Source organism: Pinus tabuliformis, chromosome 6 (assembly GCF_031772625.1).
Source record: "Pinus tabuliformis cultivar Carrire ecotype Pingquan chromosome 6, CPIR1, whole genome shotgun sequence".
Classification (NCBI taxonomy): domain Eukaryota; kingdom Viridiplantae; phylum Streptophyta; class Pinopsida; order Pinales; family Pinaceae; genus Pinus; species Pinus tabuliformis.
The window spans coordinates 21,298,197-21,313,079 of NC_142292.1; the positions used below are offsets into that span (position 1 = coordinate 21,298,197).

The 14,883-nt window shown below is 38.1% G+C and overlaps 1 protein-coding gene across 1 annotated transcript; it reads left to right on the forward strand.

Moving 5' to 3' along the window:
• The first annotated feature begins 6,376 nt into the window (after positions 1 to 6,376).
• Positions 6,377 to 8,424, forward strand: LOC149257020 (uncharacterized). Its single transcript, XM_089413465.1, has one exon. The coding sequence runs from the start codon at positions 6,561 to 6,563 to the stop codon at positions 8,262 to 8,264; it is 1,704 nt and encodes a 567-aa protein (XP_089269591.1). The 5' UTR covers positions 6,377 to 6,560; the 3' UTR covers positions 8,265 to 8,424.
• The last annotated feature ends 6,459 nt before the right edge of the window (positions 8,425 to 14,883 follow it).

The following is a 14,883-nucleotide window of genomic DNA, read 5'->3' on the forward strand; positions in this document are numbered from 1 at the left end:
TTATTGAAGTAGCGTATATATCTTGAGTTGTGTTTCTATTTATTGCTGCAGTGCTCTGGGTTCAGAATTTGGTGTGTGATTACTGTTACTGTGTTCTGGGTACAACTGTCAGAAAAGTGTCTACTTGTTTCAGTTCTAATTGGTGAAAAGGAGATTGTTTGATGCAAAAATTCTTGATGATTGATTGATGTTCATGGATCCAGTGTGAAAATTTATGAAACGTGGTCCCTGGAAGCAAAGAGAAGGTTGTAGCCTTCTGTAGGTAGTAGCCTGCGTACTAGTATCCCAGCTAGTACAAGAGCTAAGGGGGTTGTAGCTCCCTTCCAGGAAAAGCTGGAGAACGAGAGAGGGTTGTAGCTCTCTGCAGGTAGTAGCCTGTGTACTGGTAAAGGACTGCACCAGTACAAAAACATTGTAAAAAGAAGTTTCTAATTAAAAGAAGATAGAGATGAATTGCAGCAGGTGGTTTTCACCCACATTGGGTTTCCACCTTATATCTTGTGTTCTTGTGTGTGATTGTCTTTTGCTCTGTTTCACTGTTTCTGGTTACTGTTTATTTGATGTTGATACACAGATTAATGATCAACATCTGTAAGATAAATTAAATTATAAGTTTGCATGGTATACGTGGGTTTCCTTATCTATAGTTTCGTATATACGCAGTTTTAACTAACTGAAGTAGCGTATATGATCTGGGTTTGAAAAAGAAAATAATTGACTTGATAATACTGATTCACCCCCCATCTCAGTATTATTTCCAACATATTGGAGGAAATTCATTGCTAACTTTTCTTCTATAGTAGCTCCTTTTGATGCATTGACAAGTGTGAGAAATGTTTTTCAATGGGGAGGCAAACAACAAAAGGCCTTTGATGCATTGAAGGAAAATATCAGTTCAGCTCCAGTACTTGCACTTCCAGACTTGAGATAGTCATTTGAGATTCAGACTGATGCTAGTGACTATGCCATGGGTGCAGTCCTCATGCAACATGGTAAGCCTATCTATTTTCATTTGGAAACTTTTAATGGTGTGGTGATTAACTATCCTACATATGACAAGGAATTGTATGCATTGGTACAAAGTGTGAAAAAGTGGAAACAATACTTGATGGGTAAGGAAGCAATCATTCACATTTATCATCAACCATTGCAATACTTGCAATCTCAATCAAAGTTGCAGCAATCAAGGCACTTCCGATGGATGGGTTTTCTTCAATAATTCCACTTGGTAATCAGATATAAGAAAGGTATCTACAATAAAGTTGTTGATATGCTTTCTAGGCCTATTGTTAGTGTAACTACTTTACTCAAACATAATTTTGTTTTGCATGAAAGTAATATTGAGCAATATGCATTAGACAATGACTTCCAAGATGTTTATGCAAGCTTGAGTCAAGGTAACCAAGTATAGGAATTGGATTATCGTTTGCATGATAACTTGTTGTACCATCTTGGTAAGCTTTGTATTCCACAAGGAGAAAGAGTCAACATCATAAGAGAAGCACATACTTCTCTTATTGCTGGTCATTTTGGTGTAAATAAGACGGTGGCACATCTACAGAGGTATTGTTATTGGCCTCGTATGCTTGAAAGTGTGTCACTTTTATTAAAGGATGTTCATTATGTGCAGTCAGTAAGCCTATCAATAGGAAGTTAGGATTGTACACACCACTTTTGCTTCCTTCACGACCATGGGAGAGTGTTTCTATGGATTTTGTAGGAGGTCTTCCATTGTCGAAAATAGGTCATGATTAGTTGTATGTAGTTGTGGATAGGTTCAAAAAAATGTGTATTTTGATGCCATGTAAAAAGCCTTCTTCAAACTCTTTTTCATTCTCTTAATCCTCTAGGTCTTCTTTAGCCTCGATGTCATCATTCTTATTTTCAGCTTCCATGATGAGTTCTGGATTTCCTTGTTGGTTTTCATCATCTTCTTGACTAGTGGTCATGGTCAATGCTCCTTTTGAGTGAAGGTCATGATGTTTGTCCCATATACCCTTTGCTGACGAACATTTTTCTAAATTGTTATTTATAGAATCTGGTAGTCCTTTCAAGATTGCCTTCATTGCTTTTGCATTGTACTCCTTAGATTCTCCATCCATCATGCTATCAACAATCACTGATTTCCAGACTTCAATGCCTTGAGTCTTTAAGAAATTCTTCATTCTTGCTTCCCATATATCAAAGTTTCCATTGAACCACGGAGCCTTTACAAATTGATTGATTTCAACTTCGGTGGTTGAGGGAGACACATCTTTAGGAGGATTGGAGACTTTCTTTCTTGGCTTTGCCATTTGTGTTCTAATTGATCAACCTTCAAGCTATTAGGCTTTGAGTGAAGGTACTGGCTCTGAAACCAATTGTTGGAAATACTGAGAGGGGGGGGGTGAACCAATATTCCTTTTCAATTGTTACTTATACCAGTTAAATCAATTATATTTATAACACAAAATAAGCAATAGGAATAAATGCTTTTATTAATATAATATTTATAATGAATCAAGTACAATATATAGGGCTCCAACCCTTGATGAAGACACCGATCTTTAATTCCCTAGGCTCCAATCTGTTGCCAAGCACCAACTTGGTCTTTTGTGAGGCTCCAACCTCCAGGGTTCTGACCCTATCTTGTCAAGGCACCAACCTTGGATTTAGGAGCACCAACTCCAAGGACACCAATCCTTCCAATTACAAGGCACCAACCCCAAAGGCTCTGACCCTATCTTGTCAAGGCACCAACCTTGGATTTAGGAGCACTAACTCCAAGGACACCAATCCTTCCAATTATGAGGCATCAACCCCACGGGCTCTGACCCTATATTGTTAAGAAATGTTTTTATTGTATTACACTGCTCTCAAAATCTTCTTCATTGTGTTCTGTCAATCTACAACTTCACTATAGTCTCCATGCTACATCATTAATGGCATCCTTGTCTCATAGAAAGTGTCACCATGCTCTTCATATTTACCCAAATAAAATTTCCAAGTCACATCATGATGACTAATACATCATGGTCCTCAATAGTCTTCACACAACTTTAATGTGTCTAGAATGAACTGCATTGAGCTCTGCACAAAAACAACTCTCTGTTTCAATCCTCTGTTCTAGTAACTGCTTCAGGAGTGACGCTTCAGGAGTAACTGCTTCAGAGGAGTGACTGTCGCGACTTCAGGTTGTGCGTTCAATTAGAGACAACCCTGTTCACACTCAGATAATCTTCTTAGATCCACAAAACATCCTTTTTGAACTGTTATCTGAATTATTGTCAAACACAGGTCCGAGCTGTATGAATGACCCTATGCGCAGTTAGTCTCGGCTTTCTTTGTTCTTCAACTCTTAATGCTCCTGTGTATTTCTCTTATGATTGACCTTCGACTTCCTTTCCTCTATTTCTTCTTTTTCGCTCGTCCTTCGGGTTCTTTGAGTTCATGAGTTATGAATTGTTACTTCCTTTCTATGTTCAATACTTGAGATCGATGATCATAAATGAGGCATCTTAACTTATATTTATATGGGTTTCACTAATGACCGTAAATACACGTTCATTGGGAGGAGTAGTCGACCTATTGTATGAGGTCGTTTATTACACAATATATCGGAGATGCCCTTTTTAATATTCATCCAAGGCCCACATGGAGGTCTCACATGCCACGTTATTAATCGAAAATGCAACTTTCCGAACTCCTGCAATCGTAACATCGTGAAAATCCTGTAATCGCAACCCTTTGGTTTCACAATATAACATTCTCAATACCCCTACTGCCGATGGAGCAGATGCGATATTCAATAATATGTTTTAATAAATCTTCAAGTCCATAGCTCTATTGCAATCAGAGGTCTGTAGGGACCACAATTTTTATCGCAATCGACGGTTTGACATCCCTTAGAAACTAGCGATACTGCGGATATGTTATAGTATAAGGTGTATTATAATGGAACCATCGAGTCCACAATACATATTGCAATCAGTGTTTTTAGCGTGACCTTTTTAATACTTGTGATACATAACTTCTGATAGTGGCAGACGTGGTATTACATTAGAGCTTGTTCTATTTGACCAGTCGGGTCCGCAACTCAAAACGCAATCGCAGATTTCAAGTGTGACATTCCTTTGTGATACATAACTTCTGATGCAGCAGTTCCGGTATGGTGGATGCAATATAACAATAGAGCATATTGTTATGGAATCATTGGGTCCATAATACATATCGCAGTCAGGGGATTCAACGTGACACATAATAAAGCGATAAAGCCACCGATATTGATTTCTCTAATGCGCTGTGAACTTTTAAAGGGTTTACATGGTTTATTCCTTCCTTCGATATTTCTCCTTAGTTCCTTCGATATGGCTCTTATTCTTGGGCATATGCTTTTTCTTGGCTTGTCGCTCCTATGGCTTTTCTTCGCTCTTATGACTTCCGATAGCTACTCTTCCAATGATGTGTTCCTCTTTGCTCCTCCGATCGCTTTCCTCCTTGGGACGCTTCTTATATCTATATATATATATGTATATATATATATATATATATGTATATATATGTATATGTATATATATATATATATATCTATATATATATATATATATATATATATATATATATATATATATATATATATATATATATATATATATATACATCTACATCTACATACAACCCATGGGTCATCCATGAGCAATATTATGATTAATGGGCATCAATGAGCAACATCACATTTTATCTCAAAATCATTTCATCTTTGTGTTTAACAACTCCTTCTCTTATAAGCAAGGCAATTCTTTGCAGATTTGTTGGGAGATTTGTTGTATGATATTCATTTCACTGGTTAACAAATTGTAGGCACCTGTTGTGAGGATCAACTAATTGTTTATCCAATGACTTTTTTTTATTATAGATAGAAATTTATTGATGAACAATAAGCCTATGTTTTACCTATTATGGTTTGGTTGTAATTTGTCTATGGTAAGCTTGGAAAAATGAGATTGTGATGCCAACCTTCTGAAGTGATATAACTCTGTAGTTTGTAATGAAATGTACATTTGGGATTTTGTTTTACAGGTTTTTACTGTCATGGATAACTTGGGCCCTTCAATCTCTAAATTGCGTAGCTTGTACACAAACTAGCCTTCACTATTATTTACTCATTCTAGAGATGTTTTAAACTTAATTTCTAGATGTTCCAAGTGCTCACTTGGAATGCAACCTATTGATAATAAAAGAGTGCCACATATTGTATATGAATTTTTTTTACTACTGAGCAATTAGTTGGATGATTGACAAACTTGATATTATGTAGAACTTTAATCATGGTAATTGCTTACAAACACCTGAACTATGTGCAATCTACTTTTTGTGCCTTTTCATTACTCTGTAAATATTAATGTGACCCCCCTCTATAGATATAATCATGGTATACAAATAAAAATATCATTGGGTGCTCAAAGAATATTACTTTTATGAGCTTCTTGTTTATGACTTGAGCATTATTTGAAAATTTTTCTTTATACAATGAAAAAAGATACCTAAATTTCAAAGGAACTTCATATAGTAGCCATATATGGCTAGAGATGCTTGTGAGCCTAGTGTTATATTCAAATGAGGGTCTCTTTCTCAAGTTTCTTTTTTTTCCTTTTTTTTTTTCATTATTGGCAAGGAGCTTGATGATTTTTTTATTTGATCTAGTGTATGAGGAGTTCATGAATGCATTTTCTATGCTTATTGAGTGCAAAGGATTTCCTTTCCCTCATTTTTTCTCTTCATATTTGCCATTCATTGATTCCTATCACACCTTGGTACTTCCTCCATTTCTCAAATGTCATATAGTAAAGCGTATGATGTGGAGGGAGCAGGAAGGGGAAGGACGCCATCATTACTATGCCATTGTTCTAGGATATTTATATTAATGTAACTTTTTTCTTAAATTTAATCTCCTACTACTAAAAAACTCAATTTTTGATTGTATTTATGATACTTAACTTTAGATTGTATTTAATTGTTTATATATTTGGTTTGATTATTTCCTTCCACATTTCCCTACTCCTATCGACTTTCCTTTCCTTACAACTCTACGAACAATGGCTAATTACCTAATTCAATTATAAAATTAATATAAAAATTATTATTAAATAACAAATTAGAAGTGATTGGGAAAAATAATGCCTAGGAACCCCACGTCTAGTAACACACGTCACTGCAAGGGTAAGTATGCAGGGGTTAGCGTCGGCTCCTGAAAGGTGCTTAATGTGCGGGCACTTAGTGGCGGAAAGGTTATTGTAATAAGATAAGCTATATAAAAAAACTTACAATTTAGATCAATAAACAAACGAAGATTAATGCCGTGACTGTCCTCATTTTTAAAGAGCAATTAAAGGCCTGAACCTAGTAGCACCTTATTTAAGGGGCGAAGCGCGAGGAAAGGTGTTATCAGAAGTTCTAGGGTTGAAATCATCGACAGCATAGCAGTAGCGAAGGAGTGGCGAATCTGCAGTAGGGATTAATTCCATTCCAGTCGACTCCATTTCAACTGTTTCAGGTAAGGAAAGCCCTTAACCTTTGTTTTCATGGGTAAGAATAGTAAGAAAAATAAAAACAAAGAAAAGAAAGAATGGCTTAAGAAAATGCAGGAGAAGGGTACGACTCCAGGCGAGAAGGAAGAGAACTCTGAAAAAAAGAAAAATGACAAAGAACAGAAGGGTTCGATTCCAGCCCAGGAAAAGAACCCCGAGAAAGAAAAAAGCTCCAAAGAACAGAAGGACACTACGCCTTCTGAAAAGCCGAAACCCTCATCGTCCGAGAAACCGGTAGGAGGAGGAGCGGGAGCAGGGGCAGCTTCTTCTGCTCCTTCGACGTCAACGTCTTTACTGGGACCTGGACCTGCAGCTCAGCAAAAGTCTCAACAACCTCCCAAGTCCCAACGACCCCCAAAACCCAAGACCTTAGAGGAGAAGGTGGATGCAATCTGCCGATTGCTCTCTGAAACTTCCGACGTGGATCAACTTGGACCTGAGCTCAATATGCTGGGCATTAAGGTTACGACTGAACTGGTGGAGGAAGTGTTGAAGAACTCGTACAAGGCGGGTGAAGCGGCCCTCAAGTTTTTCCAATGGTCTGTTAATCTGCTTGGGGGCAAGCACAGCCCTTATGCCTGGAATCTGCTTGTTGATGTTCTTGGCAATAACAAGATGTTCGATGCGATGTGGGATGCAGCGAAGTCCATGAAGGCCGATGGGATTCTCTCCCGCCAGACATTTGCTACTATTTTTACTTCCTATGCAATGGCAGAGAAGGCGAACGAGGCGATGATGACTTTTGAGGTGATGGAACATTACGGCTGCCCGCAGGATGTTGGCGCTTTCAATTGCCTTCTCTGTGCTCTGTGCAGGTGCAAGCAGACAACCAAGGCATTGGAGTTTTGCAAGAAGATGGGAGATAAATTCCCTCCAGATGCAGATACCTACGCAATTCTGTTGGAGGGCTGGGAGAAGGAAGGCAATGCGGCCAAAGCTAAGAAGACTTTTGGCGAGATGATCGCGCGGCTTGGGTGGGATCCCCTCAATACGGCTGCATATAATGCCTTCTTGGGCACCCTCTGCAAGTTAGGCCAAGTCGATGAGGCATTGAAGTTTCTGCATGTCATGAGGAGCAGAAATTGCTTTCCAGATAAGAGCTTTTTTAGCACTGCGGTTCATGCCCTTTGTCTCCAGAACAGAGCAGATGAAGCGGGCATGGTTTTTGAAACCATGATGCGGTGTGGGCATATTCCCAGCACCACCACTTACAATTCAATGATAAGTGCATACTGCTATGCTGGTAGAATGGACGATTGCTACCGTATTTTCGATGGAATGGTGTTTAATGGTGCGTTTCCTGATTCTGTGACTTACAATACTATTTTCCAAACCCTTATGAAGGCACGACAAATGGAGGAAGCTGCCAGCATATTTCGCGAGATGACTAGAAATGAGCATGATCCAGATAGCGATAGTTTTACAATGGCCTTAGTCGTGAAAGATCTAAATATAGCCTCAATGGTTTGGAAACACATGAGCAGCAAGGGTGTTTTCCCTAGCATGGAGTCTGTCAACACCTTTATAAATACCCTCTGTGATGGTGGCAAGCGAGCAGAAGCACTGAAGTATGTGGAAGAAATGAGGGATCAAGGAATTAAAGTGTCAGAGGAAATCTTGAAGAGGGTAAAGTTATCTGAATCAGACAAGAAGGATACAGCTGAACGATCTTCAAAGAAGAGGAAAGAACGTCACTGACGAGGGAAGGCCGGCAATGGAATAGTTATTCAAATTCTAGATAACTTGATTAAAGAGGCACTCTTTTTTAGACAGAGTTCATTATGTTTGTAATGGAAAGCTGTGTGTTTTCCGAGTGAACTGCTTTTCCATAATATATTGTCACAGACTTTTGGCTCTTTGTTCTTTGTTTTTAGATCAGGCTTATGTTCCGGCTTAACATTTTTTATTAACTTGTAACTGTTGATTTCAATTATTCGGTGTTTGCCTCGTAACTTGTCATTCTACATGCCTACTATTTAGGGATTGTTCTTCTATGGTCTATCCTCGTTGTTTTGGATTATTTTTTCAAAATTTCTCACTACCTTACATATGTTGCATGAAAAATAAGTTATTTTTTTCAATGCCTTTCTTGATTTATTTGATTCTATGAAAGGGCAGCTGCTTTGCAGCTGGTTTCCTGGTATGTATTTGCGTTGTGAGTTAGTGAATTTGAAGTAGAATTGGGATATTGTCTATCCTCGTTGTTTTGGATTATTTTTTCAAAATTTCTCACTACCTTACATATGTTGCATGAAATAAGTTATTTTTTTCAATGCCTTTCTTGATTTATTTGATTCTATGAAAGGGTAACTGCTTTGCAGCTGGTTTCCTGGTATGCATTTGCGTTGTGAGTTAGTGAATTTGAAGTAGAATTGAGATGATGTTCAGAAGTTGTTGGCACATCACGCTGAAGAGTTTGGGTAGTTGAATGCAGTGCTGTATTTTATCTGTGTCAAGTGACATGCACTGTCATGACTCATGGCTCCCAAATTGGGAATAGAGGGATTCGTTTGGGAAAGCATACTTATTTTTTTCTTCTACTTCTATCGTAGTATCTGCCTTGGATTCCATCCATTCCTGGTTTGAATAGAGGTGTATATAGAATCTTTGGAGTTTTTGGAGGTAAAGATCCAGTTGTCTGAAATTGTGTCCATAAATGCTGAATGAAATCTAAAAGCTAAATCCGGTAGGTGATTAATGGGCAGTAATTACTCTGCAATGTAGACTGTTTCTTTGGCACAATAATTCTTCATTTGTTGTTTGTGTCACTTTGTTGAACATAGCCTCTTCGCTTGCCACTAACATCAAATGGACATCAGTGAAACTCATGCATGTTAAAATCAATATGTTCTTTCTGTCTTGTGCTATGGCTGTATACCTTGAAAAGAAATTGTTCTCTTGGCCGCTATCCATAAATGGAAGTCTCACTCTGTAATTACAACCCACTAGGGAGTTGTGGGAAATGTAAAACATAAGATGTAGAAGGTCAAAAAGATGCATGCTTTTTCCAAACTTAATATTGTATACTTTAGAGTGGAGGTAAATTGCTAGAGATGTTATATTCTTTCCATTTTCTGATTCGGGAAATTTGCTTTTAGAGGAAAGTAGTTAGCAATTTGAACTTAAAATTGAAGGGTTCATTGCTTATATCTTCTTGATTAAATTCAAACAAGATCCTCGAATGAACTTCACCCATTTCCACTGAATAGGGTTGACATCTATTCTTTGTCTGAAATTAATCCCCTATTGCATCATTAGTTGACACAATGCCTTGATTGTAGCTGCTGCATGTTTGATATTCTCGTAGCAGGCATTACTGGTTTGGAAACCATGTTATTAGCAAGTTTCTTCTTGGCATTCAATTTGTTACAGTTTTTGGTAGGTAAGAAATATGCCGTGCAACATTGACTAGCTATCAGTGTTTAATTTCTTGGAGAGCTGAATTGATCTTCTAATTGTTGCCTTTGATATTGTCATTGAACATGTGAACCATGCAAAGCTTTTTTAGTATCATCCTTGAAAATCTTCCAGTGCGGGTGGTATAGTTGAAAGGGCCGAACCTTGTTCTCTTAATAGCTCTATTGAATGCTCAAAATCCAAGGAACTTGCATGTGGTTCTGCAATGAAAGATTATCCATGGGAGAAACCTTTATAGAGCATATAAGTAATGTCATGTTCATTCTTAAACAAAATTATTGAGTCTTCCAGAGATGAAGTAAATCCATCCTGAACATTTTATGTTGCAACAAAATCAACATTTCAAACTGGTTGGTTAGGCTATAGTACATCCTTATAGGACAACTGCAATCAAGTGTAATGTCTACACAGGGTTTCTAACCATTCCGCAACAGCTTGACCATGCATACAACTTTGTTGATAGTATAGCAAGTGCAAGTGCAATCAAGTGTAATGTCTACACAGGGTTTCTATCCATTCCGCAACAGCTTGACCATGCATACAACTTTGTTGATATGTATAGCAAGTGATTAGGCCTCTATTGTACTGAATTTTAGTAAAAATTCATTTTTTCTGGATATTCATCTCAATACACAATAGGTTCATTCAACATACCGGATAAATGCTTTTCGGTTATGTTTGCTACGATATGCAATTCCTGATATTGATTAATTTTTTTTTTGAATGTTGTACATATTTTTCCATATTAGCGAGATATATATATATATATATTGTATTTACTATTTTCTAGAATTAGATTTCAATATATATTTTTCTGAAGGGTATCAAATCCGATTTCTTCTATGGTGACTCTAATGGTGAGTAGTGTTGTAATAATATTCTACTAGTTGCAACCATTTCCACCTACTTGGTTTTTTTATCTATGAATTAGGTGTCTTCCCTCTGAGTGCTTATAGACAATCTTTGTTCAACTATCGAAATAAAATCACCAAACTGATCTAATCTAAAAATTTAATGGCGCATGGCTCAGTACTAGATACATGGCTAGCAAGAAATATTGCAGCGTGGGGTGCACAAAATCAACATAAATTTAAGCACACACTATTGCAGGAGAATTTGGGTTGTCGTTCTTCGGGTTGGGACAAATAAATTCTCAAACGAACTGAGGAATGTACCCTCCTTGCAAAGTTATTTGGAAAAAATAACCCAGAAATCCCATTAATAAGTGCACCCAATCCTTCGCAAAAGCATCTCAAATGAGGTGACAAAATACGCCAACTCTTCCTCAAAATAGAATAGAAGATCTTTCAAAAAGCAAAGAAAGAGCTGCTAACACAAAGGCACCTTCTTTAGGACATTTGGTGGCCGTAAATAATATTACATGATCGAGAAGGCATCTCTGAAACTGGCATCAATCATTCATTATATCAATTTTTGTTCTTTAGATTCAATACAGGGCTTGCCTTTTGGGCAAACAACCACTGAAATCATCTAAAATATTGTTCAAACAAACGCTGGTGTGGACTTGGAAGTATGGGCCCACTCTCCTGCAAATAGCAAGTATAACCCGCAAGAGGGATGTTGTTCCTAAGGTCAAAAACAATCACAAGGCTGCAAAATTCCCTTGAAAAAGATGGCTGGTATCACATCCAACCTCTGCTATATCATGTATCAAAATCTTCACCATTATAATCTCTGAAATCAACCTGAAACTAGAATGCTTGTTGATCAAAACAGTGCAATCACAAAGCTAACTGATTTGAACCCCGGATTCTACTGACTAATTGAAGGGTCAACAATGCTGATCACGTGGCCAGCTTTCTTGCTCTTCATTCTCTCATGAACTTGTGTGTGAACATGATGGTGGGGATGCTGGTGGCCAGATCCCTGTTGTGACATCTGGAAATGAATCAATAATTGAAATTTAGGCATTTCCAGTGCGGGTGGTATAGTTGAAAGGGCCAAACCTTGTTCTCTTAATAGCTCTTTTGAATGCTCAAAATCCAAGGAACTTGCATGTGGATATGCAATGAAAGATTATCCATGGGAGAAACCTTTATAGAGCATATAAGTAAATGTCATGTTCATTCTTAAACAAAATTATTGAATCTTCTATAGATGAAATAAATCCATCCTAAAAACATTTTGTTGCAACAAAATCAACATTTCAAACAGGTTGGTTAGGCTATAGTGCAGCCTTACAGGACAACTGCAATCAAATGTAATGTCTACACTGGGTTTCTATCCATTCTGCAACAGCTTGACCATGCACTTGAGAGTTTCATAATTACCACAAAAGGCATAACTAGGCCAAGCTAGATCCCAGTGGTGCTAACATTACCTGTGTCTGGACTCTGAATGACAATGCAACAACGATCAAACAACATGGCCTTCTTAGGCTCCAAAGGCGATTTCCCATCTTGCCTAAAGTCATCGTAAATAATTGTCCAGCTTGGAATGAAGCCTCAACATCTTGAGTCTTATAGATTTAACATTGGAGTTAATTGTGCGTGCACTGTGTGTATATATATAATTGTTATACTTATGATTTTCTTTTTTCAATTTTGTTAAGTGAATTTGCTAGTAATGCTTATTGATTGCTACTAACAAGGTGACAATCAAAGATGGATGCTAAATGTAATGTTGTTTCTTCATTGAATAAATGTGCTCCAAATGCAGCATGGGATGTTTGTTAAGTTTAGGTATGTTCTATGCTAGAGCAATTTATTTCAATTTTCACAGTTAGCTCAATATCTTTTTCAGATTAGCAATCACGTCAACATTAAAGTAAATTGCAGATAGAACATAAATATAAATTGCAGAAGACAAGCCAAGACAAGAGGACACAAGATGTGGCGCTAGCTGGGGACAAACCCCAAATGTGGGGAACCCTTCGCCAATTTTTCTTATATGATCTTCAATAGTTCCGCAGAGAGAGAGAGATAGATAGTACATTTACAATAGAAGTCAATGCTTTTGACTTATTTAAATAAGAGCATAGATCATCTCTAAGAAGATGATACATGAGATCAGTTGAAGACATGTTGCTTCAACTGATTCTCCAAGGTGATTTCTCCACTTATCATTGTGCTGCATCTCGTCATCATGCTGCACCCATCATCACTACGCTACATCTCATCATGCTTCATCAATCATGACTGTACCCATCACTGCACTGCATCATGTGCCATTGCTGCACCATGTTGCGATACTGTTCTATGTGCTTGCTTGCTGTACCTTGCATGCTCGCTATACTATTGTTTGCATCGTGTACTCGCTGCACCAAGTACCATACTGCTGTCCCATTATTGTTTTGTCTCATCATATGGTTGTCCCAACATTTTACAGCTGTCCCTTTGATTATTGCAGCATTATATCATTGCTGTCCCATCATCTTGCAGCTGTCCCTTTGATCATTGCAACATTATATCATTGCTGTCCCACCATCTTGCAGCTGTCCCTTTGATCATTGCAGCATTATATCGTTGCTGTCCCATCATCTTGCAGCTGTCCCTTGAATATTGCAGCGCTATATCATTGCTGTCCCATCATCTTGCAGTTGTCCCTTGAATATTGCAGCACTATCATTGCCGTCCCATCATCTTGTAGCTGTCCCTTTGATCATTGCAAACATTATATCATTGCTGTCCCATCATCTTGCAGCGGTCCTTTGAATATTGGAACACTATATCATTGCTGTCCCTTTGATCATTGCAGCATTATGTCATTGCTGTCCCATCATCTTGCAGCTGTCCCTTGAATATTGCAGCACTATATCATTGTTGTCCCCAAAACAAGTTATTGCTCCAGCAATTAACTCAACCTCCATTGAGGAACTCAGGCCTCCTCCACGCTGTCTTAGAGCCTCCCTCTCTTGCTGTGGTTAGGGCAATCCATAGACTGCGTTAAGGTTCTAGGGCATCCATTTAGGGTAGAGACCCTTTTCTAGGCTGCATTGAGGGCTTACATTGCTGCCCTTCTTGACTGTGTATACCTCTTCATAGGTTATGTTAGGGCTTCTCCATAGGGTAGCGTTAGGGCTTCTCCATAGGGCAGTGTTAGGGCTTCTCCATAGGGCTGTGTATAGGACAACGTAGGGCTTTTCTTTTAGACCAGCAATTAGATCTCTCCTTGCTGTGTTATGTAAGCTTCCTTTACTGCATTAAAATCTCCTCCATGATAGCGTTAGGATCTAGGGCATCCTCTAGGGCAGCATATCCTCTTTAGATCTCTCCTCCCACCAAAACCCAAAAACAAGTGGAGAGGAAGAGATCACCAAGAGGATGTGTGTATAAATGACTTTCAAGGCATCTCTATTTATACTAAAACGTGGAGCACAAGTGGGGTTTATTTGGTTGCTGGCCGACCTTGACGAATTGTCCCATAACACAAATAAGTTCATATCTCCATGAATACGTATTGGAATCGAATGATTTTTAGATCAATTCTACACCTCTCGATGAGAGGGATCCAAGAAAAATATCAGCTGCTATTAATAAGATGACCCACATGGAGTTTGGCCTTATATGCCAATTTTAACAACATTACCTCAGTGGAGCTTTGGTTAGGCAAAAACCCATATGGTAAATTTGTAATTATCTGGAGCGTTTTGGTTTTCTTGCATGGTAATAGTGACATTGATGTTTTCTAGTTATGCTGACCTACGTAATGCTTATTGATTGCTACTAACAAGGTGACAATCACTGTTGATGTAAATCCTAAATGAAAATGTTGGAGATTTTTCAGCATGAATCAGATTTGAAATCTGATCTGAAATTTGTTGATGGTCACTGTTTTGAGGCTGAATAGTTAGCCAAGCTGCATGGCATGAATGTTCAGGGTGAGGGATAGTCACTGGAAAGATTAGAGAAAAAAAGACCTAAATGTTATGCCAACACTT